Raw genomic sequence first — 23,420 nt, 5'->3', positions numbered from 1 at the left:
AGTTCCTTCAGGAATTCCGCAGGAAGTTCCTCCAGGAATTCCGCAGGAAGTTCCTCCAGGAATTCCGCAGGAAGTTCCTTCAGGAATTCCGCAGGAAGTTCCTTCAGGAATTCCGCAGGAAGTTCCTTCAGGAATTCCGCAGGAAGTTCCTTCAGGAATTCCGCAGGAAGTTCCTTCAGGAATTCCGCAGGAAGTTCCTTCAGGAATTCCGCAGGAAGTTCCTTCAGGAATTCCGCAGGAAGTTCCTTCAGGAATTCCGCAGAAAGTTCCTTCAGGAATTCCGCAGAAAGTTACTTCTGGAACTCCGCCGGAAGTTCCTTGAAGTATTCCGCAGGAAGCTTTTTTTAGGAATTCCGCAGGAAATCTTTTCGGAAATTCCGTAAGAAGTCTCGTTGGGAATTTCGCAGGAAGTTCCTTCAGGAATTCCGCAGGAAGTTCCTTCAGGAATTCCGCAGGAAGTTCCTTCAGGAATTCCGCAGGAAGTTCCTTCAGGAATTCCGCAGGAAGTTCCTTCAGGAATTCCGCAGGAAGTTCCTCCAGGAATTCCGCAGGAAGTTCCTCCAGGAATTCCGCAGGAAGTTCCTTCAGGAATTCCGCAGGAAGTTCCTTCAGGAATTCCGCAGGAAGTTCCTTCAGGAATTCCGCAGGAAGTTCCTCCAGGAATTCCGCAAGAAGCTCCTTCAAAAGTTCCACAGGAAGTTTCTTCAGGAGTTCCGCAGGGAGTTCCTTCAGGAATTCCGCAGGAAGTTCTTTCAAGAATTCCGCAGGAATTCCTCCAGTAATTCCGCAGGAAGTTCCTCCAGGAATTCCGCAGGAAGTTCCTCCAGGAATTCCGTAGGAAGTTCCTTCAGAAATCCCACAGGAAGTTCCTTCAGAAATCCCACAGGAAGTTCCTTCAAAAATTCCGCAGGAAGTTCCTTCAGGAATTCCGCAGGAAGTTCCTTCCGAAATTCCGCAGGAAGTTCCTTCCGAAATTCCGCAGGAAGTTCCTTCCGAAATTCCGCAGGAAGATTCATCAGAAATTGCGCAGGAAGTTCCTTCAGGAATTGCGCAGGAAGTTCATCCAGGAATTCCGCAGGAAGTTTTTCCAGATATTTCGCAGGAAGTTCCTTCATTGATTCCGCAGAAAGTTCCTCCAGGAACTCCGCATGAAGTTTTTTCAGGAATTCAACAGAAAGTTCATTCAGGAATTTCTACGAAAGTTTCCAAAGAATTTCTGCAGAAGTTTCTCCAAGATGTTCTCCGAAACTTCCTTCAGGAATACGAAAGTTTTCTAAGAATTTCTACGGAAGTTTCTCTAAGATGTTCTCTGGAAGTTCCTTCAGGAATTCCGCAGGAAGTTCCTTCAGGTTTTCTGCAGGAAGTTCCTTCAGGAATTTCGCAGGAAGTTCCTTCAGGAATTCCGCAGGTAGTTCCTTCAGGAATTCCGCAAGAAGTTCCTTCAGGAACCAAAAGTTCCTTCAGAACTTCCACCGGAAGTTCTTTCAGGAATTTCACCGGAAGTTCCACCCGAATTCCTGCAGTTCCTCCAGGTATTCCGCTTGAAGTTCCTTAAAGAGTTCCGCTGGAAGCTCCTTAAGGAATTCCGCAGGAAGTTCTCTCAGGAATTCCGCAGGAAGTTTTTCCAGGAATTCCGCAGGAAGTTCTGCCATGAATTCTACCGGAAGTTTCTCCAGGAATTCTGCAGGAAGTTCTTCCATGATCTCCGTCGGATATTCTTCCTGAAACTCCACCGAAAGTTCTTCCAGGAATTCCAGCGAAAGTTTCTCCAGGAATTCTGTCGGATTTTCGTCCTAATATTCATTTCAATTAGCTTGGATTTACTTGGAAAATCCTTCAGGTATGTCTCTTAAAATTATTCCTAGAATTCCCCTGGAAAATGGTTCAGGAATTCTTTGAAGGGTCTTCAGTAATTTCCCTGAAGATTCCAAAAATAATCCTTTAGAAGTTCATCCGGTTATTCCCCCGAAAATTTATCCAGGGATTCTTCTGAAAATTTCAACAAGATCTCCTTCGGAAACTGCTCGAAGAATCACCTGAAAGTTTGTCGGGTAATTTATGAAGAAAGGCTCCCAACAATTCTCACGTAAATTTCTGCAAGAATTCTTCCGGAATCATCTTTAAAAACCCTTCAGTTACTCTTCCCGAAATTCACCCAAAAATTCACCGAGAAATCCCTTCAGGATTTTATCCGGAATATCCGGAAGAAACTACCCCGTAAAGTTAAACCAGAATTTCTCTTGCCTATTGTTTAGCAAACTTCTCTGTTTTTTTTTTCAGAAATTTTCCCACGATACCTCCAGTAGCTTCCACAGAAATTACTGCAATTTTTTTTTCAGATATTGATATTTTTTTCTTGATACATTATTGAAAGTATTGCAAATAGTAATTTAGAGAATCGATTCCATAAATTCCTAACGAACAATTCGCGCATTTGCTAAAAGATTAATCGTCTCGTGGGTTTTGAAGATTTGTTTTAAGTGTGCCCAGGCATACGCTGTAAAGCAAGGGATCTAGCGGCCAAGCTTATTCTAGAAAAACATTTTCACACAACGTTTTTCGTACGTTTTAGCTACAAAACAGCACCATGCTAGTGTGGTTATGGAAACGTTACTATCAGTGATTGCGATTTGGAGATTTTATAAGAAACAGTTGATTGCAGTTGTTTTTGATAATTGTCCTACGAACTCGGCTGATAATATGAATTTCTGACAACGGCCTGATAAAATTGAACTCTACAATAAAATGCTATAAAAAAAGTGCAAATCCAATTATGCTACTGCTTTAAGAACGAACTTGTAATTGCCGGTCTAGCCAACCGGGAGCACTTCCGAGACTCCCTGAATCAACTGCCCAGGGTCGGCACACTCTCGTAAGTTTACCGCGGGACAGGGAATTTTCGCACTTGAATAAAGGAAAACCTACCAGCACTTTTCATCTAATTTCACGCTTTTATTGGCTACACTCCTTCTAACTTTTCTCCCACTTCCTTATCCACTAGCTAACCTTACAATGCGGGGCCCCTTCCTTCACTCCACAACCACTTCCTCTCCTTCTCCACGTTCCTGCTCTCTCTGTCTCTACGGATGGCTTCGACCACGTCTGGTCACGTTCAGCGTCGTGGGTGGCACCAAGGGTTCGTCGGCGGATAGTTGACGATCCAGCTGCGCGTCCTAGACTACCGATATGTTGACGGATCGGTCTTCGGCGATTAACGGTGCCGGAATCTATCCGGCGAAGGGGTTCTAGGACGACACAAGGACTCCCCGGGAACTGGGGCCGTATCGTAGATACAGCGGTCGGAATAGCGACACCACGGTGGAACAACGGGGTCCTAATTTGATTGAAACGGAAATCACGTATCACAAAAACGATCACAATACAGACATTCCGCAAGTTGCCTGGAGATGGGGTTGGGCGGTTACCTGATTTTCCTCCTTCTGCTCACAATCTGGTAACTTAAAACTGTTTGTATTTAGACTTCTACTTAGCGCTTCGCACATCTAGTCTTGTTCACAACTGCCGGGTAAGTGAACGACTTGTCCCAGACCAATCAGCCCCAAGGTTCATGACCCCATCTCCGGTCATCGACTTTTCACAGTCTCCATCCCTTTTTCGTGCCACCCAATTGTGCAACCCATCATGGCCGCTCCCAACTCCGTATCCTGCGGCTCCTGGTGGTGGGTTGAAGAAGCTTGGTGTGTGGTTGGTAGCAGTTAAGGTGGTTGCTCCTAGTGGCTATCTTCTTGTATGCCAAGTGGGCCTCTGCTGGGGAAAAACCTTGAAACTCACACAAAAACATCCTGTCATACACATTTACGATTATAGAAATACAAAATCTCTTCGATACACACAATTAACAAAACCAAACACTTACACTCTCCCCCAGCTCGGGTAAAAATATTTACAAAGTAAATATTTTTTATCTACAATTCACACTTGCATCACTGATCACACGTACCTCTGAACCTGCACTTCACAAATAATCAACACCAGGACAAATTCACATTCACTGACGGTAGTTCGCGAAACATTTCACATGTAACATACTAGATTAAGACGGGCCACCGAACAGTAAAAAGTATGTGAAATTGGTTATTATTGTAATCGAGTATCGGGGTCATAAGTTTTCATCATCGAACTTAATCGACTCCTCTCAGTTTGATGACTTGTAGTCAGTACTGACCATCAACGTCTTTTGACTCTGGTCTCCAGCGATCAAATACCTAGGATTGTTATCCTGGTAACCTCGAAATAATAAGCGTTCTATTTCACCGATTGCTCAAAAAGACATTTAAAATTAAATTATGATAAAATTGATTAAAACATGCAATATTTTAACTACTAATAAAACAAATAAAATAATAAACTGGAGCTTATATACACATTCATAATGATGAAGTCATGCAAATAATACATGAAATATTTTATCCGAATTGTCGTACTTGCATTCTAGTACTTCATTAACGATATCGTTATCAGTGCCTTATCAGTGTGCGTGGATTCGGTAGAGATCAGAAAATCTGTCAAAATCTGTCAAAAGTGGATATAATGATTTGGTGTTCACATGTGGATTCGTGATATGAGGTTGTAACAAGGAATTTTGAAGAGCGCGCGTAACGAAACCTTAAATTTATCTCTTTCTTAATCCGCGGATTATATTGGCCAATTGATCATTCGATTGGTTTTGATCTCGTTAGTATTCTTATTTGAAATTCCTTGTTGAAAGCTCATTTTCTTCGGCTATATTCACAAAGTGAATATTCTCAGGGTGTAAGTATTGCTGCGGACCTGACAATAGTGCAGTATCCAGACAGCAATAGTGATAATAGTGGGTGCTCAATGAAAACTGACAAACGGACTTGATTTTTTTACAGTAATTTATTGTGAACTTGACCTTGACTTTCAATAAACGCATACGATTCTCTACCTACCGCATGTACATAACGACTTGCTTTTCGCTTGAATATAACAAAGTTAAGAAAATTGCTTACAACTTTGCATGCAAGACAATTGAAATCCAGATAGCAAACATTGATAAACTTATGCTTTAGATTTTCTTTTTATTTACTATTCCTACAAAATAACGAATTAAAAAAAATTAAAAATCATGCTGAATCTAAAAAAAAACAATTTCTACAATTTTAGACAGACATGCGACAAAAAAATATTCTACGGCCGTATATATTCACAATATGTACAATTCATTGGACGCATTATAATGACATCCACACACTGGATTCCCGGGAATAATCCGTGGTATGACTCAATGGGGGACGATAAGTATCTTTAGATAAACAGTTCCTATAAAAATAATTACTCTACTCCCCATCCTACACCTACGATTCGATGTTCAATTTAGCTAGCTTTAACATCATTCATTTTTAGGTATGCCATTCATGCTTTCAAGTCAGCGGCAGAAAATATGCCTAGCGATTTTCCCTGCGAGTCAGAAACCTCGTAGGAGCTAGTACCGACTTTCCTGACGATGGTACACGGCGTATACTGAGGCCCCAGTTTTGCGTTGAACTGGTCTCCAGCGGACGACTGACGGAAGCTTCGTTTGTATACGCGTTGACCCACATCGAACGACGGTGAGTATCGCTTATGGCGAAGGTCATACCGCCTCTTCGTGTCTTCGTGAGCTTTCCGAAGATGATCTCTCACTAACTCTCCTATCTTCTGGTTAACTACTTTCAACCTCTCTACGCGTTGTTCGTCACTTAGTACTTCCCCAGTCAACACAAAATCGTATATCATGCATCTTAAGATGCTAAAGTGGAGGCGATATACGTACATATTGTATGGGGAAGTACCTATTTGGCCTCGACTTTAGCATCTTATGTGACATCCTATACGATCTTGTGTTGACTGGGTCACTTCGGTTTAGTTTGTGTTCCGAACCCTTGCAGGTGATCTCGTTGCCATATATCACGCAATGAGGACTGAACTTTGTCGTTGAATGAATTGTGTTGTTGAGCACAAATTCGATTTCCGATATTTTTGTGTCCCACAGTTTTTGGTCCTGTTTTACATAGGAACGGATCATCGAATTAATAGTTCGATTGAGGCGTTCAGTCGGATTGGCTTGGCTCCTATGCCGTGCATTAGCCCAATGCTGTACCTCGTATCTCTCGAGCAGACTTTGGTAATCTCTTGATAAAAAGGTAGTAGCATTGTCGGAGATGACAATTTGTGGAACAGAGAATCGTCTAAACCAGTGCTCTTCCAAAATTTTGCAGAGGGATACAGTCGATATCTTCTTTACAGGAGCAAGCAGGCAATACTTAGAAAAGAGGTCCATGACCACCAATAAGTGAGCGTTGCCCTGCTTGCTTCTGGGAAGAGATTGAATATAATCCATGCAGATGATTTGGAATGGTCGGTTTGCGACTCTCTGCTTTCCCATTTCTGGTGCAGTGGACACGGTTGAGTGTTTGTTTTCTTTGCAGGACTCGCATTGCCCGATATATTTCTTTATATCGGCGCTCATGCGAGGCCAGTAGAAACGCTGTTTGACTTTCTCAACACATTTGGAGAACCCTATGTGGAGATTGTCGTCATGCTCCTTTTTCATTATTTGATTACGGTTCGTTACAGGAACACATTGTTTCCATTCAAACTGGTAATCTAGTAGATCAGACTTTGCTGCAATAAACTTGTAAAGGGTGCCATTCTGAATTTGAAAATCGATGTATTTCTCAGGGTCATCTTCCACGGCTTTAAAAAGCTTTTTATACCACCCGTCCTCAGGCTCTTCATCAAGAGTCTCGATTGATCGGGAAAGCGCGTCGGGTACGATGTTTTCTTTTCCTTTGCGATGTCGGATTTCCATATCGTACTGTTGTAGTTCTATACTCCATCGGCTGAGTCGAGAGGAGGATCGCCACTTCGCTCGCATTATGAAAGTCAGAGCTGAGGAATCGGTGACTAAGGTGAACTTAGTCCCCTCAATGTAGCCTCTGAACTTTTCGATGCAACGAAGTGCAGCGAGACCCTCTTTCTCCGCCGCATGGTAGTGTAATTCTGCACCCTTGAGCTTTTCCGAATGATAAGCGATTACTTTCTCCTCTCCATTTTGAACTTGTGTTAGCACACCCGCAATAGCGTTGTCGCTCGCGTCGGTTTGCACCGTAAAAGGAAGCATAAAATTAGGGTTTGCCATTACAGGTGCTGCAATTAGCTTCTCCTTAATGACCTCAAATGCCTTGTCTGCTGCCGAGTTCCATTGCACCCTCTTTGGCTTGTTTTTCAACAAGTCAGTGAGAGGTGCTGTAATTTCACTATAATTTGCGATAAATCTGCGGTAGTAATTAATCATACCGAGAAATCGTCTTAATTGTCTAACTGATTTCGGAACCTGATATCCTAAGATCGCTTGAACGCGATCTGGATTAGGCCTTAAACCATCTTGCGACAAAATGTATCCAAGATACGGTAATTCCTGGCAACAGAACTTGGACTTATTTAGGTTTATGCTTAAGTTTGCTTCCCTTAAGCGCCTTGCAAGGTCTTCAAGCTTATGAAGATGTTCTTCAAAAGTTTGGCTGGCGATAACAATATCGTCTAAATAGACAAATATTGCCGGTTCTAATGCTCCATGGCTCAGTACACGGTCCATTAACTTACTCAGAGTAGCAGGACTGTTTACCAATCCAAACGGAAGCCGTGTGAATTGGAACAGCCCTCTACCTGGTATCGAGAAGGCCGTGTACTTGCGCGACTCCGGGCTTAATGGAATTTGGAGAAACGCCTGTGATAAGTCAATGGTAGTCAGGAATCGCACCTGACCTAAGTGACTCAAAATTCGATTTTGGTGTGGTAATGGATACGCATCCCTTTTAGTCCTTTCATTTAGTTTTCTGGCATCTAAGCACAGCCTAACCTCCTGACTATCCCTTTTTGCAACAGGCACCACTGGTAGAGCCCAATCTGAATCAGATGGCTCAATGACACCTTCTTTAATCATGTCGTCCACCGCTCCATGTATTTTGCGTTGAATTTCGGGGCTCCACGGATAAGGATTTTTCCTTACCGGATCCGCATCCTTGTATTCGTCTTTCATCCCGATTGTGTGGACGATTAGATCCGTCATTCCTAGCTTTCCTGGCTCTGCTACACGAAACATTTTTTTCACTCTCTCTAATCTCTCTTCTTGCTCTTCGGTCAGCTGTGGTTCCTCATCTAATTCCTCACTAACACCATCATCTAAAAGCTCAATTGGTTGACTTCGTATGGCCGGTGAAATGCCGAATTTCAACCAAAAATCGTATCCTAACACACATCTTCGGTGTAATTTCGGAGCGATCAGAACGGGTAATATTTTTGTTGTTCCATTGAATGTAATGGGAATGTCTGCACATCCCAAAACTTCTAAATCCTCCCCGGCAGCAGTAGTCAAATTTACTGATGCGGGTGTAATATTCAAGTTTAACTTTTTAATAATCTTTTTCGCTCCGATTCCCAAAACTGTCCTTGCAGCTCCACTGTCAAGCAGTCCAATCAAACCAATCCCCATTAGTTCGATCTTCGTGAATGGCCTGGCGTCTCCACTTAGCTTGACGAGCAAAGTTGCGATCTCGTCTCTCTTTGTAGAATGCCCGACCACTTTTGAGTATCCCAACTGCTGGAGAATGACTTCTGGATTATCGACAGGTTCAGACTGAGGACTTTCGGCACCGATCTGACTGCTCTGCCTCACTGAGCAGTCTTTTTGGCGTTTTTTGATTGGCAGAAAGGACAATTGTTTGTGGGAAAACCTGGAAAGCCACAGATTGAACAAAAGACGTGTTTTTCCTGTCGACAATCGTTCGAGTTATGACCCTCTTCGTGGCAATTAAAACAGACACCGCGTTTGATAGGAATGTAAGCACTCACAATCCTTTGTAGTGCGTTTGTACCAGATGAAGAAGGTTTTGGCTCTTCTGATCGTCGATTTTGATTTTGATAGTTACTTGGTCGTGGTTGAATTTTATTAGGAAATTTCTGTTCGGAATTCCCACTTTGATACATGCTTCTGGTAGTAGAAACCTGCTTATTTCCTGAGTTATAATTCGGGTTGTAATTCCGTCCCTGATAATTCCCACTGTAACTAGGTTGACTTCTCCCACTCGAATCGTTATTTCTCCAACTTTGCCTTTGTTGACTAATCTCCTCAACTTGGGGATTTGGTCTACTAAATCTGTTTTCTTTCCTGGCGTATAATTGCCAGTTAATAGAATCAAATCGTTTACCGAATTCCCTCATTTTAGGAATAGACGTCACGTTGGCAGCTAGCATCGCCGTTCTGCAGTCTGCCCTGGTGTTTCGGAACAGCACTTCAAATTTTCTGGCATCGTCCCACTGCCTGGACATACTCCGGAAAATTCTAACCATGTCCAAGTAGAAATCTTGAAATTTCTCTCTTGGACCCTGTCGTCGCGTATTCGCCAATCGCTCATACTGAAAGTCAATATCATCAGGTAAGAACTCAGTTTTAAGCTCCCTGACTAGATTCTGCCACGTTCCTAACTCATTGCTCCCATTAACTTCCATAAACCACGATCTTGCTTTTCGCGTGGTGGTGTGCAGACACGAACAATTCTGCCTCAGTGAATCCCTCCGACCTAGCATTAAATTCAACTTCCTTTAGAAATTCGTTCAACTTCCTACCGTTATCTGTCCCATCGTACCTTACTGACCATTTATGTATTGGTAATCGACTACCTCTCGGTTTTTCAATCTCATCGTTTCGCCTAACATCTACTTTTTCACTACGAGATGATTGAACTAATTTGTTCACATCTACTAGACTTTCAAACGAACCACACCTCGATTTCATCCATTCATAAAAATTCTGTTGACTATGACCTTGCTCTTGTTCATTCTCTATTTCCGTCTGTCTCGATCTATCGTCTACCGGTGTACTTTGCTTGATTTGATCAATTTCTCTCTGCTTGGTTGCATTTGTAGTTTCTAGTGCCTGTATCCGTTGAAGTAATTGATTAACAACTACCTTCAAACGCTCATTTTCGTCGGAAAGCTTTTCTACCACATTATCGTTCCTACCACAATCGTCATCTCTGCGCTGCTCACTAATAGCCAAATCATGCTCGATATTCTCCGTTCTAAGTCTACTTTCAAGCTCATCAATTTCTGTCTCTTCTACCGCTTTAGGCTTTGAATTTCGATCAATTTGATCCTTTTCGTAATTTGCTCTATTCTCCCTGACCTCTTCACGCATCTTTCGTAAGCTTTCATTCAGTATAGTCGCCTCTGCTTCTCTCACTTCTGCCAGTGGCGAAATGATTGAATAAAATGTGCTGAGCAACACACCCCAGCTATGATAGCAATGCTATTCAAGTCTTCTTCTTCTTTGGCGTGGGACTTCAAACGTTTCATTCTGAAGAAAATATGAAGAAGCCTAGTTTTATACACTTGGTCCGGAGCTTTCCGCGATTTCCTCTCTTCTAATGTTTTCTTGATTTCCGCGAGTTTTTCGTCACACCATTTCATTTCCTCTACTAAAGCAACCCAACATGGTTTGAAACTAATAGTTTTTCCTTCTTTTTCAGCTTTCAACAAACCGCGCAATGTTCTCTCCCGTTTGGAACGATTCTCATCGAGCATATTCACATCACGGATTTGTAATTCATGGTCTAATTCGTCATCAGCCAGATGAGCAGTGATCAACGCGTAATACTGCGACTGCAGACGAGATTGCTCCATCGCGAATGCTTTTAGAAAATTAGAAAATTAAAAAGAACTACCTAGTGAAACGGTTTTGCACGTCAAAAAAATTTTTTAAATTCTAAAAATTGAAAAATCCTAAAATTTGAAAATTCTAAATTTGAAAATCCTACAATTTGAAAACTCTAGTTTTAGATTCGCAAATAAACTACGATTCTTTTCAGGTGTTTCAATCACTCCCTCCGAATCACACCACACGATTCAACACTTCGCTCCTTTTTTAAGCACAATGAACCTATTCACTTTTTGAACAATCGTTCTTTGTTACTGAATTATGGACAATCAGAACCCCTCTGTTGCACAATGAAATAATTTCACGATCTGTGTCAGATAAAAGGAGTGAGCCCAAAATGCCAATCGGCTTGTGAAGGCCTGGATGTTTTCCCAGAGACCTCTGTCGAAACCAGCTAATCAAGTGCGAATTTCCAAGCTGAGCCTACAACAAACTAACGGTAAGTTAATTTTATGTTGGCGCCAAAGTGTAATTGCCGGTCTAGCCAACCGGGAGCACTTCCGAGACTCCCTGAATCAACTGCCCAGGGTCGGCACACTCTCGTAAGTTTACCGCGGGACAGGGAATTTTCGCACTTGAATAAAGGAAAACCTACCAGCACTTTTCATCTAATTTCACGCTTTTATTGGCTACACTCCTTCTAACTTTTCTCCCACTTCCTTATCCACTAGCTAACCTTACAATGCGGGGCCCCTTCCTTCACTCCACAACCACTTCCTCTCCTTCTCCACGTTCCTGCTCTCTCTGTCTCTACGGATGGCTTCGACCACGTCTGGTCACGTTCAGCGTCGTGGGTGGCACCAAGGGTTCGTCGGCGGATAGTTGACGATCCAGCTGCGCGTCCTAGACTACCGATATGTTGACGGATCGGTCTTCGGCGATTAACGGTGCCGGAATCTACCCGGCGAAGGGGTTCTAGGACGACACAAGGACTCCCCGGGAACTGGGGCCGTATCGTAGATACAGCGGTCGGAATAGCGACACCACGGTGGAACAACGGGGTCCTAATTTGATTGAAACGGAAATCACGTATCACAAAAACGGTCACAATACAGACATTCCGCAAGTTGCCTGGAGATGGGGTTGGGCGGTTACCTGATTTTCCTCCTTCTGCTCACAATCTGGTAACTTAAAACTGTTTGGTTCATGACCCCATCTCCGGTCATCGACTTTTCACAGTCTCCATCCCTTTTTCGTGCCACCCAATTGTGCAACCCATCATGGCCGCTCCCAACTCCGTATCCTGCGGCTCCTGGTGGTGGGTTGAAGAAGCTTGGTGTGTGGTTGGTAGCAGTTAAGGTGGTTGCTCCTAGTGGCTATCTTCTTCTATGCCAAGTGGGCCTCTGCTGGGGAAAAACCTTGAAACTCACACAAAAACATCCTGTCATACACATTTACGATTATAGAAATACAAAATCTCTTCGATACACACAATTAACAAAACCAAACACTTACAAACTTTTCGGAATCCAATTTTATTCCACCTCGCGTTTTCAAGGGCACCATTTTTAATAATGAAGCAACGAGGAGCTGTCATCTTTTCATTCCACGCTTGCTGCGACGCAACAAAGTTTATCTTTGTTGATGACAGATGACATAAAGATGACAGTTATTCTTTGCTTCTTAGTAAAGCTCTAGAATAGGATGTGCCAAGGTAGGTAGTGCCAAGTTAAAAATCGAACCAATTTTCTGTCACAATTCCTACCGGTTGATGATTGGTTGAAAATGACAATCGATTACTTCGATTGGCGGCGGCCCCTTTTTCTAGGGCAGCATGTTGTTGGTTTGACCGTGTTGCTGGTTTGTAAAGTTGATATTAAGCAATACACGTGAATGTTTGAGTTCGAGTTTTTTGACACAAAATTAATGCACATTTAACTGCAAACGCCATATAATTTATGCTCAAGGGTTGTAAAGGTTTAAAACTGTTGATTGTAAGCATTATCATTCACATTTCTATAATTTTAGATATCATATGACTTTGATAGCGATCATTAGCGAAAACTTCTGTCTGTTAGTCTTCCGCTTCCCTTACATAAATAATGGATGAAACGGAAAGAAAACCATCAAGTTTTGATACATGATATTTGGAAGATTTTGTACCAAATTAATTTGGCTGCACTGTCGTCCACCTCGTCAGAAAAACCGACAAAAAAACAAAAACGGCAATCTCAATTGAATTGTCATGTCACATCCTATCCTAGGTTGAGATAAGTGCTTCTGAGAATCCGAGGTGAAAATTATTTGGATTCTGGACAGTTTTACCTTAATAGTGGAAATATTTTATCAAAGTAAAAGAAAATCGGCATCGTTAAAAGATTCGCCGCGTGGTAAATTTGTATACGGCGGCACATGTCTTATTCTCAGATAAACTTTTTTCAGAGGCAGAGGGAAAGTCTGCAAATATTGTTTGTCAATGTTATCCAAAAAGTATGCAATCTGCTTAGAAAAATCGAAATGAAAACATGTAGGGTAACGGTACCAATAGTGGAGGTATTAGTAGATCCACAAAAGAAAATATTGATAAGAATTGATAATTATGGGAAATTTACAGATTTAATATCCTAATCAATAGATAAACTAATAAATTTGCTAACAAAAATGAGATAGATGTCATTTAACATCAACAATTACCAAATATTGCTTGCGCCACTATGGGTACACTGTTCCTTTAGTGGAGGTAAAAAATAATTTTGGTTCCCATAGTGGTGCTATCCATTGGTTTCTTATGAGAATCGCCACTATTGGTACCCCAAAAAACAAATCTGACAATTATTGTATAAAATCTGGGCATATACAATTCTGTAAGCTTTTTATACAAATATTGTATTAAAATAATACAAATCTGTATTATTTCAATACAAAAATTGTATTAAAATCTTCCGAAATTGTATATGCCCAATTATTATACAATTTCTGTAAGGTTCTTATGCAGAACTGTATAAAAATCTGCCATCCGCTGGTTGGGTGTACAGTTGCACCACTATAGGTGCAAGGGAGTCAATTTTGTTAAGGAAAATCATTGTTTTAAATAGTTTTTCGAGCAAAATCTTGAGATAAGTTGCATTTAACAGGATATTTAAAGCACGGCGAATCAACTGAAACCATCGTAAAGTGTATAAATATGATGAATCCAATTAAAACCCCACTACCTCCACTATTGGTACTACCTCCACTAAGGGTACGGTTACCCTAAGAAATTTGAATAATTTTTCGCAAATTTGTAACATCTCCACGCAACAGCAAAGTTCAACGACCACCTCATCTGCTTCGAACATGCTCATTACGAAACATCTGCAAAACCAACGGCCGCACACCAGAATCTAATTAGCGGACATGTGTTCTCGACAGCCTAATCCACCAACGTCAATGATGTTTGGTAATTTTGGCAACAACACGCATAAACAACACAAACAAACGACCCGCTGATTGAGCGCACTAATTACGTCGAAGCCCATCAGCTCAGAGTACTGTACTGAGAGCTATTCTAAACCAGACAGGGCGCCTACAATAGTGCATATAAAATTTGGACGTGTCAAGGTTGATTATCATCCTCTCCGGAACGGTCGTGGTCATTGTCATCCTTCAACCTCCAGCCCTGCGGTTGATTAACTACCGTCGCTCGGCGTCGTACGAAAACCAGCAGCGCTTCCAATGGATGGTTGCGGCCATACACCTACTCTATTTCATTAATCGACCCATAACGTCCACCACGACCGGGATGACGAGGCAGGTTTCCGTTCCGATTGCTCGTTCCGCCGACGTTCAACGTCTTGCGCCTAGTTTGCAATGAATCGATAGCTTCCGGTGTGGTGCGGCCAGTTGCCTAACAAGCTGATTAATGCGATTCCTGCAGCCTAATTGGACTTAATCAGTCTCCTGCGATTATTAAGTTCTTGGGAGAGTTACCGGACAAGCATTCCTAAATAAGGCATAAACAATATTGCAAATAGTCGGGCAAATTATTAAGTTCAGTTACAAATGATTCAAAATATGTGGAATGTGACACACAAATGCTATTGTTATTAATCATGGGGCATTGTTTGTCGCTTGGAATTCTGGGACCTTCCTCAGTTCTGCACTAGGAATGTTGCGAAGCAACACCGTCCTGTACAGGTGGTCCGGTATGGAAAAGGAATTTACTATGTTGATCATTCTAACAACATAATTTTCGAATGAAATGTGGCGAGGCGGCAATGTTCACGTTGAGGGATGTAAAGTCAGTACATATGGGGAAGAAGCCAGGATTCGACCAGACAAAGATGCACCGTCTATTCAACGCTCAATGCACTCACGCACACGTGCCTCACGACTTCCCTTCGTCACTTAATAAAGTGACGGGAGGTGGGGGGTGGTGTCGACCGTTCTTTGTCCTCAGCCGATACTAATTACCATTGTTACTAATTGGCGGTGGGATGCAACGTCATCGTTGTGTTGAAGGAAAGATCCATCTTCGATTGGCGACGACGACGTTGACGACGGCGGATTATCACGGAGTGAAAAGGACGCACATATCTCACAACGTTTATCAGGTGCATCTGGTGACTTGCTGCGGGAGTCACCGCACCGGTTCCACAGAGGTCGCTAATTGCCGTTGAGTGCAACGACGACGACACGTGTCGATGGTTCTAATCAGGCAATGGTTACACGAGTTAGACTTGTGCAGTGGAGATTGTTATCAGTTGATTAGGGATGACCACCGTCGTCATCGCCACGGCACCACTGACTGCCATTCAATGATTGATAAATGAGTTACTTCTATTACGTGTAAAACAATCTCCTACTTGATGAAGTGGAGGAATAGCTTCTAAGCCTGAAAGTCTTAGATTTTTGGAACAGAATACGTCCTTTTGAATCTTTCGCCGAATTGAAATATAAAAATAAGAAATATCTTCTATAAACAAGATTTATTACCCTTTGGGGTCGTTCAACAATGATGTCACAGGTTTTGGGGTGGAGGGTCTAAGGTCTAAGAATTTGTGACACTGCGTATACCGACTAGGTATACCAAACAGCGTGACAGAGGGGGGTCTAGAAATCTCTAAAAGTGGTGGACATCATACTTGAATCACCCCTTAATAAAATACGTTTCTGACCAGTTGCAATTGAAACTTAGTACTCCGCCAAAACATCTTCATAATATCTTTAAATTAGACTTCCGGCAGAGTGAACCACTAAAAACCGTATGAAGAACAGCATTAAAACTGCAATAAACATTGTATAGAATTTGTTGATACTCTGTAGGAAGTTATCGTTGCCATTATAAGAGTAATAATAAAACTGTTTTAATTTGCTGTTGCGGATTATTTTGACAATAATAAATTCAATTTTCTTTGTTTTCAATTTCGATATATAGTCAAATGTTCCCCTTAGCTGATATGTGAAAAATAATGCTTTTGAATTTACTTGTGACGATTAACGTTGAAAATGACGTACAGTCACCTCTCCGTCTCCACATCTCGATATTGAAGGGACCATCATGATAAGGAGAGATCGAGGAATGGAAGAAAAATTGAAATGCATTATGCTAGTAGCCATGGGTACTAGATCGAAAAAAGCGCGTTGCTACGAAAAACGACAACAAAACAAATGTTACTTCTTGTTTTTGATGAGTTAGTTATAGAACTTGCTGAAGTTTACTCATCCTTCTCTTTCAAGCGCACGGGGAGGATAGGATTTGTTTTCATCGGGAAATGCTTCGGAAGCGGTGTGCGTGGTGTGCGTGCAAGAGAAAGATGATTAACATCAGCAAGCCTTTTTAGTAGCCTAGAAATTTGACAATAGCGATATAGGGAATCCCGTATTAGGGATAGAGAATCTAGGTAGAACGAAATATAACCAGAACAATTCAATGTAACTTTTTTATTGCTGAATTAGGGGTATGCGATGACACACTTTTTCCTAACGAAACGAAACGAAACGAAATATAGATTTACTTTCGAGACTTCGAAACGATACGAAATCAAGATTCATTTATTTCGAAATTTTTCGAAACGAAACGAATTTTTTTTTCCGCGGAATTTTTATTAACCTTCTTCGGATATTAGGAAAAACTTACGAATAAGATATTGGGGTCATATTGACCCAGAAATGTAAATGCTTATAAAACAGTCAAATTATAACCGAATTACAAAGTTTATATACCGTTCGAAAGATAAACTCATCAATTTTGTGGATATGTGGTGATATCCTAATTCTGGAGACAATGGCCACCGGGAAACGACTTCCACGGGGACCTTGTCGGTTATATAAGGGGAGCATAAAAATCGCTCCACATATGCCTTTCGATCGCTAATTCTTCATAGATTCTCTTAAAACGGTAATGTATGGTCCATGAGAGCGCTTCCGACGAAAGTGGCCACTCCTGGTACATGCAAGGTGCCCCAGGGAACCCGTAGGGGGGGACATTTCCGTTTTAGAACCAAAATATGCCGTGCGGCGGCTCGTTCGTCTGGATTTTCCACAAAATAAATGATTAGGCGCTTGAAATCGATAAGTGACCACATTGGATACACTTGGAGCCTATGAGGGGCCCCCAGGGAACCCGTAGAATGGGACATTTCCATTTTAACACCGAAATATGCCGTGCGGCGGCTTTTTCGTCATGATTTTTCACAAAAGAAATGATTATGCGCTCTTGGAACCAATGAGATGCCCTCGGAGAATCCGTAGAAGGTGACATTTCCGTTTTCATACTGAAATGAATAAGTGACCACATTTTCCATTTTGGAACCTATGAAGTACCCCCGTGGAGCTCATAGCAGAGGACATTTCCGTGTTTACTCTCACTCACTCACTCACTTCAAATTGATTAGACATTGGCCACTTTTGAAACCTATGAGGTGCCTCCGGGGAACCTGTACAAGGAGATACAGTGAACTCTCCCTTACTCGATATTGAAGGGACCATCGAGTTAGGGAGGTGAAATGAAAACATGAAAACGAAAAAAAAGTCCAAAATGCAATTTTTCCATGATTTTTTTTAAATATCAATGGCAAATGATATCCGTCCTTTGATATCATTAGAGAAAGCAAATAATATGAATAACATGAATATGTAACATATTTATCCAGTAGTGAATTTAACATTAAAATTTATGTAAATAAAAAATACTGGAACTTAGTTCTGTAGAAATTTTAGTTTTTCTTTTTGTAAAAGGGCTGATATGCTGCCAGGGCACTTCCCAACACCCCACACAATCTGAGATGTCTTCTCAAGTGTCTAGTTGCAGATTCTCCTTTAAATATCTTACTCCAAGCAAAGGAACGATACACTGAAAACAACCTTGCTTTTTGAGAGTTACAGTTCTACTTGTTTCATGAAAAATAAAACATTCATCTAAACATGTTCAAAAATAAACTAATAGTTTGTAAAAAATAGCGATGGGTATTGTTACACTATACATAGGCTATACGGCACTGGAATTGGTTTCCTTCTTTCTCCACTCTTGACTTGGGCTCAAGTCTGATTCTGAAGTCGAAATCGTTTATTTCTCAGTTAGACTTTCGTCGCCAGGATATCTCAGGCCTGTCTCTTCTGCGATGTCCTGCTGGATTCCTGTCCAGCACTTGCTTGTAGATTTCGTCTCCGCTCATACGTGGCGTGTGGCCGTGCGACGTCCATACACACTGTGGAGCTGCTGTTTATATAGGATTTTGATGGTATTGTCGATGGGGCTCAGCATTCGGGATCCAGTTTTGAGGCTACCAGGCTCGAGCTGTAAAACGTGAATGCTTGTAAATCTATGTGATCTCTGCTAATACACACCAAGGCTCACTGGCGTATAACGACACAGATTTCACGTTAGAAATCATTATTCGAGGTTTGGTGCATTGCCAGGACCGGTTGGATCTTTATGTTCTATGTTGATCTTGGTCCGCCGCCCGACATTGGTTAGCTTTGGTTTTCGACCTCCTCCACTGTTTGCCCGGCTACCGTGGAATTGGAGTTGTTCATACCCAACGATTTGGTCTTGCTGACGTTGATGAGTAGGAGCGTACGACCAGGTTATTCAGTTTTCTGTTCATGGTAGAGCGTTGTTGCGTTGGTAGAGCAGTATCATCATCTGAGTCGAGGTCGTTCGATTGCTCTATGGTGGTGGGCTGCTAGAGCGGCCCTTGATTTCGTCGATTACGATGAGCAACAACAGAAATATAATACATCTATCCTTCCCTCACTTTGGCGACTCCATTGTACAGGACTCTGGGTTTTGTCTAGACCTCCCTTGCTTCTAGGGACGCCCACAGTCTTCTTGTGATTCAGACGATCCGAGGTCAATCAGTACCAAATGGAGGGAAGGGACTCTTGAAATTCATTGACCTGCTCCAGGATGATGCAAGGCATGATAGTTCGGGGCGGAATCCTGCCGGCTATCGTCCCTATATACGAATTAGGATAAGTCATCAAAACTTAAAGAAGTTGTTCTAAGTGGTCGAGACAACGTTTAAGCTGATCAGTTGGATCGGTGAGTGACTGACATGTCTCGTCTTTCTCTGGCATCCACCAATTTGTCCTTGCTCCAATCAGATGTCGTGAAATATCGTAGAGGATATCGCCTATTATCGCCGATTGTTGCAGCTTTCCTCCCATTGAATTGTCGGGGAGTCCACCCACACCCGCTTCTCCCGGCTGCAGCCAGTAGCGTTTGACTTACTTCTCAGGACCCGTTTTTAGTTGGCAGGATTAAGATGAATACACAACTATAGTGTTCTATAGTTCCTATAGGTGTTCCAATCTGTCAAATTCATGGAAGAGAAGATGGCGGGGTGAAATCATTTTCAGTGCAAACAAGCTCGGAAGAGTCAACACTATCAACGTAAGTATGAGTGAGGACAGCCCCTCAAACTTTGCAGTAGCCGGACGATCGAAGGATTTCAATATCTTGACAGTCATCAGATTGCAAATTAGGATGTCAGTGGAAGCATTAGTCAGAAAGGCTGTGGCCTGTGGCTACCATCGCGAGCTTCCGAAACAAAAATTATATTTATTTTTGAAGACCCAACCGGATTGGATTGATCCACGCACCAAACTTTGAATGTTCTAGTCTGTCGTGAAACGTGTTGTGTAAAGGTAAAGATAAAGCAAATGATGTCTAAAATTTATATATCGGATGATAGCATGTGCCAAGCAACCAATAAATACCAATCGATAACAATAGGTGTTCGAAATCGTGGATGAAAATGGGTCGGCCACATATTGCAATGGAGCTTAGAAGAACTCTGTAAGCAAGAGTTCCCTTCATATTCGTGACCTGATAAGATGTAGAATATTTATGTTAACAGAGATATATGCTCGAATTGTCACTTTGAATACTCTTGGAGACAAATGTCTGGTCTGTAAATGATATATCTCGTGCCATCATAAAAACAGTGATGCAAAATGTGACAGTGATAAAAATTCGGCAAAAAAAAATTTTTTTCGCCCCTCAATATTTTTGAAAAATTGGAGGGGGGTGACATAAAATAAATTTAATATTTGTATCGGCCTTATTACTTTTTCCTTTTTACTTTTAACTTCTCACTTCGAACTTCTCACTTCTAACTTCTCATTTCTTACCTCTCATTTCTTACTTCCTTAGTTCCTACTAATCTCTTCTCATTTCTCACTTTTCACTTCTTACTTCAATTTCTTACTTCCTACTTTTACTTTTTTCTTCTCACTATTAATTTTTCACTTCGCACATCTCACTTTTAAATTCTTTTAACTCACTTCTGCTTCTCATTTCTCATTCATTACATTTCACTTCTAACTTTTCCTTTCTCCCTTCACTACTCACTTCGCACTTCGAATTTGTCACTCCTCATTTCTCACTTCCCACTACTCACTTTGCACTTCTTACTTCTCTCATAGAATTTCTTGCTTCTAACTTTTCACTTCTCACTTCTCATATATCGCTCACTAATTTCTCATTTCTATCTACTTATTCCTCACTTCTCGCTTATTATTTTTTACTTCCAACTTCTAACTATATCGTGCATGTACTGTTTTTGACAACATTGGGTTAGCGAGGTGAAAATGCATTGGAATATAACTTCGACTTAGAGAATATCGAGTAAGGGAGCTATCGACTTACGGGGGGAGCGCAGTATGCTAGATCCAAGGGACTTTGAATTTCATCGAGTAAGGGAAAATATACAAGGAAGCTACAGAACATCGAATTAGGGAGAGTTCACTGTATTTTTTATACCAAGATATGTCGTGTAGTGGCTCTTTCACTATCATTTTCCTTCAAATAGTTGGATATGCTCTTGAAATCTAATATCAACCCGGGGGAACCCCAAGCCCAGTTTCGGTAATTGTGGAGTGCCGCGAGGAATCCATTGAAAGGGATGTTGTCGTTTTTGCATCATTATCTGCTCTGCGGTAGCTCTTCCTTCATGATTTTCTATCAAGTAGATGAGTGTGCGTTTAAAATTAATTACCATCTCAATTGGCCGCTCGAGATTCTTCCTGGGAACAAATAGAAGGGATCATTTACGTGTTCTTACTGTTCCTACCAAATTAATAATCCTATATAGAGACCCATACCAATCGACTCAGTTTGACGAATTGATGTGATGTCTGTGTGTGGGTGTTTTTTTTTTCTTCCTAAGCAATGAAGGGGGAATCTGCTCAACAGACATCCTGGGTTGGACGTCCAGGGAGTGCGGGGTTAGGGACCACCTCCATCAGCAAACGAGGGAGGCAGGACTACATCCCCGACCCGCTAAACCATTTCCATTGCCGCCAAGCTTTTTTAGTAGAGCACCATGGTATCGTGCCAGCGCATTGCCGGCTTTCCAGGTGGCCTTACCACGCCCTATGTCCTCGGAAGGTGGGAAGGGTCGAATTTTTGATCATATTAATTATGGTTTAAGTTTAAATTTGTTTCGAAATTCCGCGGAATTCCGTTAAATTTCGTTAGAAGCTAGTTTTTTCTAGCGAAATTTTTGTAATTTTACGAAACTAAACGAAATCAAGAAATCAGATTTCGCTAAGCTCAAATTCCGCGAAATTCCGCGGAATTTCGTTTCGAACCACCTGAAACGAAATTTTTCGAAATACCGCATATGCATTAATTTCTGCCGTTCGCTGATCTGGGACGAATGTCTCTATGGGTGCAATATTAACGAGGCCGTAACAAATTTCCACCAACGAGTGTATTCCGTTGTCCGAGATGTAGTCCCGATCAAGATGAATACACCACTAGGTGTTCCAATCTGCCAAATTCACGATTCAGCCATCTTGGATTTTAGTATGAGAGAGCCAGCCGGTTTGTTTATATTCTGCACCGAAAATGAATTTTTCACCCCCGCCTTCTTCTCGTCCATAAATTGAGCACATTGAAACACCTAGCTGTGTATTCATTTTGGTCCCGATGAAACAACGGTGCCTACCTATGAGGAAAGGCAGCCTTGGTGGAACAGAGAGCTACAGCATCTCAGTGACCGTTTGCGTAGTGCTAGGAAGCGATATTATGTTCGAGGAATAAACAACGCAAAGTTGAGCTGCGTGACATAGAGAGCAAACCTGGTGTTGAACTTAATTTAAAATAAAAAAAAACACCTTAAAAAGTTAAAAACAAAAAAACAGAGAGCAAATACAACTCCTTGCATGCACAAGGCTTAAACGGCTATATTCATCGCACGAAAAAAAACTTTAAACGAGATCCAACATCATTCTGGTTGTTCATAAGAAGTCGGAAACAGTCGAGCGGAATCCCTCAACGAATTAGTTATCACGAAGTTATTGCTGAAATCGAATAAGGTAATTTGTTCTCGTTTTTCTTTCGAAACGTGCTAAATAATAACCGATCACCGTCGTCTGAAGAGTACTTGAACAGTTTGCCTCGATACGGATTGAGTATACCGCCTTTCAACTTTTCTTCGGAGGACGTGTCCAGAAATCTCCAAGTGACTTCAAAAGTGCTGGACCCGATCGTATACCCCCGCCTTTCATCAAGAACTGTGCCGATTCACTGACTTTACCTGCGACTATTCTCTTTAATCGTTCTTTGACGGAAGGTATATTTCCTAGTGCATGGAAATCTGCTGACATCACTCCCGTACATAAAGCTGGCATTTTGCACAACAACGTCGAAAATTACCGTGGGATCTTTATTTTGAGCTGTCTACCGAAGATTTTTGAAAGCCTTATCCACGATGCGCTTTACCCACAAGTGTATAATATTATTTCGGAATTTCAACATTGATTCGTGAAGAAACGTTCTAACACTGCCAACCTGATGACATACGTGACTTCATTGGTGAAATCGCTTGACTTGATAAGCGACAGCAAATCGATGCTATTTATATCGATTTTGCCAAAGCGTTTGATAGAATGCCTCACTCTTTGGAAGTAGAAAAGCTGGACAAAATGGACTACCGACCTGGCTGACGAGCTGGGTGCTTTCGTATCTTACGGAACGTAGCACTTTCGCACGCATTGGCGAAACTAAGTCGGACTCTTTCCCTATCACATCGGGTGTGACTCAAGGGAGTCATCTTGACCCACTTCTTTTGTATTTTTGTCAGCGATCTCTGCATTGCAATTAAATCTCCAAAGCTAATGTTTGCCGATGACTTAAAGTTCCGGGGATGAACACAACAGCCTCATGGTATTGCCTCTCCAAGGAACTAATAGGAATTCCCGCCCAATAGTTCCCTTTATGATCAAAAGTCTATACTAGAGTTTAAAATAT

The 23,420-nt window shown here is 41.7% G+C and overlaps 2 protein-coding genes and 1 long non-coding RNA gene across 3 annotated transcripts in view; 1 reads left to right on the top strand and 2 right to left on the bottom strand.

Moving 5' to 3' along the window:
• LOC134223561 (hornerin-like) overlaps positions 1 to 23,420 on the bottom strand; it is a 530,228-nt gene that overhangs the window by 473,527 nt on the left and 33,281 nt on the right. The gene's annotated exons all lie outside the window — the stretch shown is intronic.
• Positions 4,525 to 10,759, top strand: LOC134208249 (uncharacterized). The gene is made up of 5 exons (XR_009978574.1): positions 4,525 to 4,773; positions 5,149 to 5,259; positions 5,389 to 5,594; positions 9,252 to 9,461; positions 10,554 to 10,759. It is a non-coding gene; the product is annotated as an uncharacterized LOC134208249 (long non-coding RNA).
• Positions 11,399 to 23,223, bottom strand: LOC134206077 (uncharacterized). Its single transcript, XM_062681760.1, has 3 exons — positions 23,109 to 23,223; positions 11,837 to 11,993; positions 11,399 to 11,745 (listed from the first exon to the last, which is right to left on the bottom strand). The coding sequence occupies exons 1-3, from the start codon at positions 23,221 to 23,223 to the stop codon at positions 11,409 to 11,411; spliced, it is 609 nt and encodes a 202-aa protein (XP_062537744.1). The 3' UTR covers positions 11,399 to 11,408.

This window comes from Armigeres subalbatus, chromosome 1, assembly GCF_024139115.2.
Source record: "Armigeres subalbatus isolate Guangzhou_Male chromosome 1, GZ_Asu_2, whole genome shotgun sequence".
Classification (NCBI taxonomy): domain Eukaryota; kingdom Metazoa; phylum Arthropoda; class Insecta; order Diptera; family Culicidae; genus Armigeres; species Armigeres subalbatus.
This window is presented reverse-complemented; position numbering and strand designations above follow the sequence as displayed.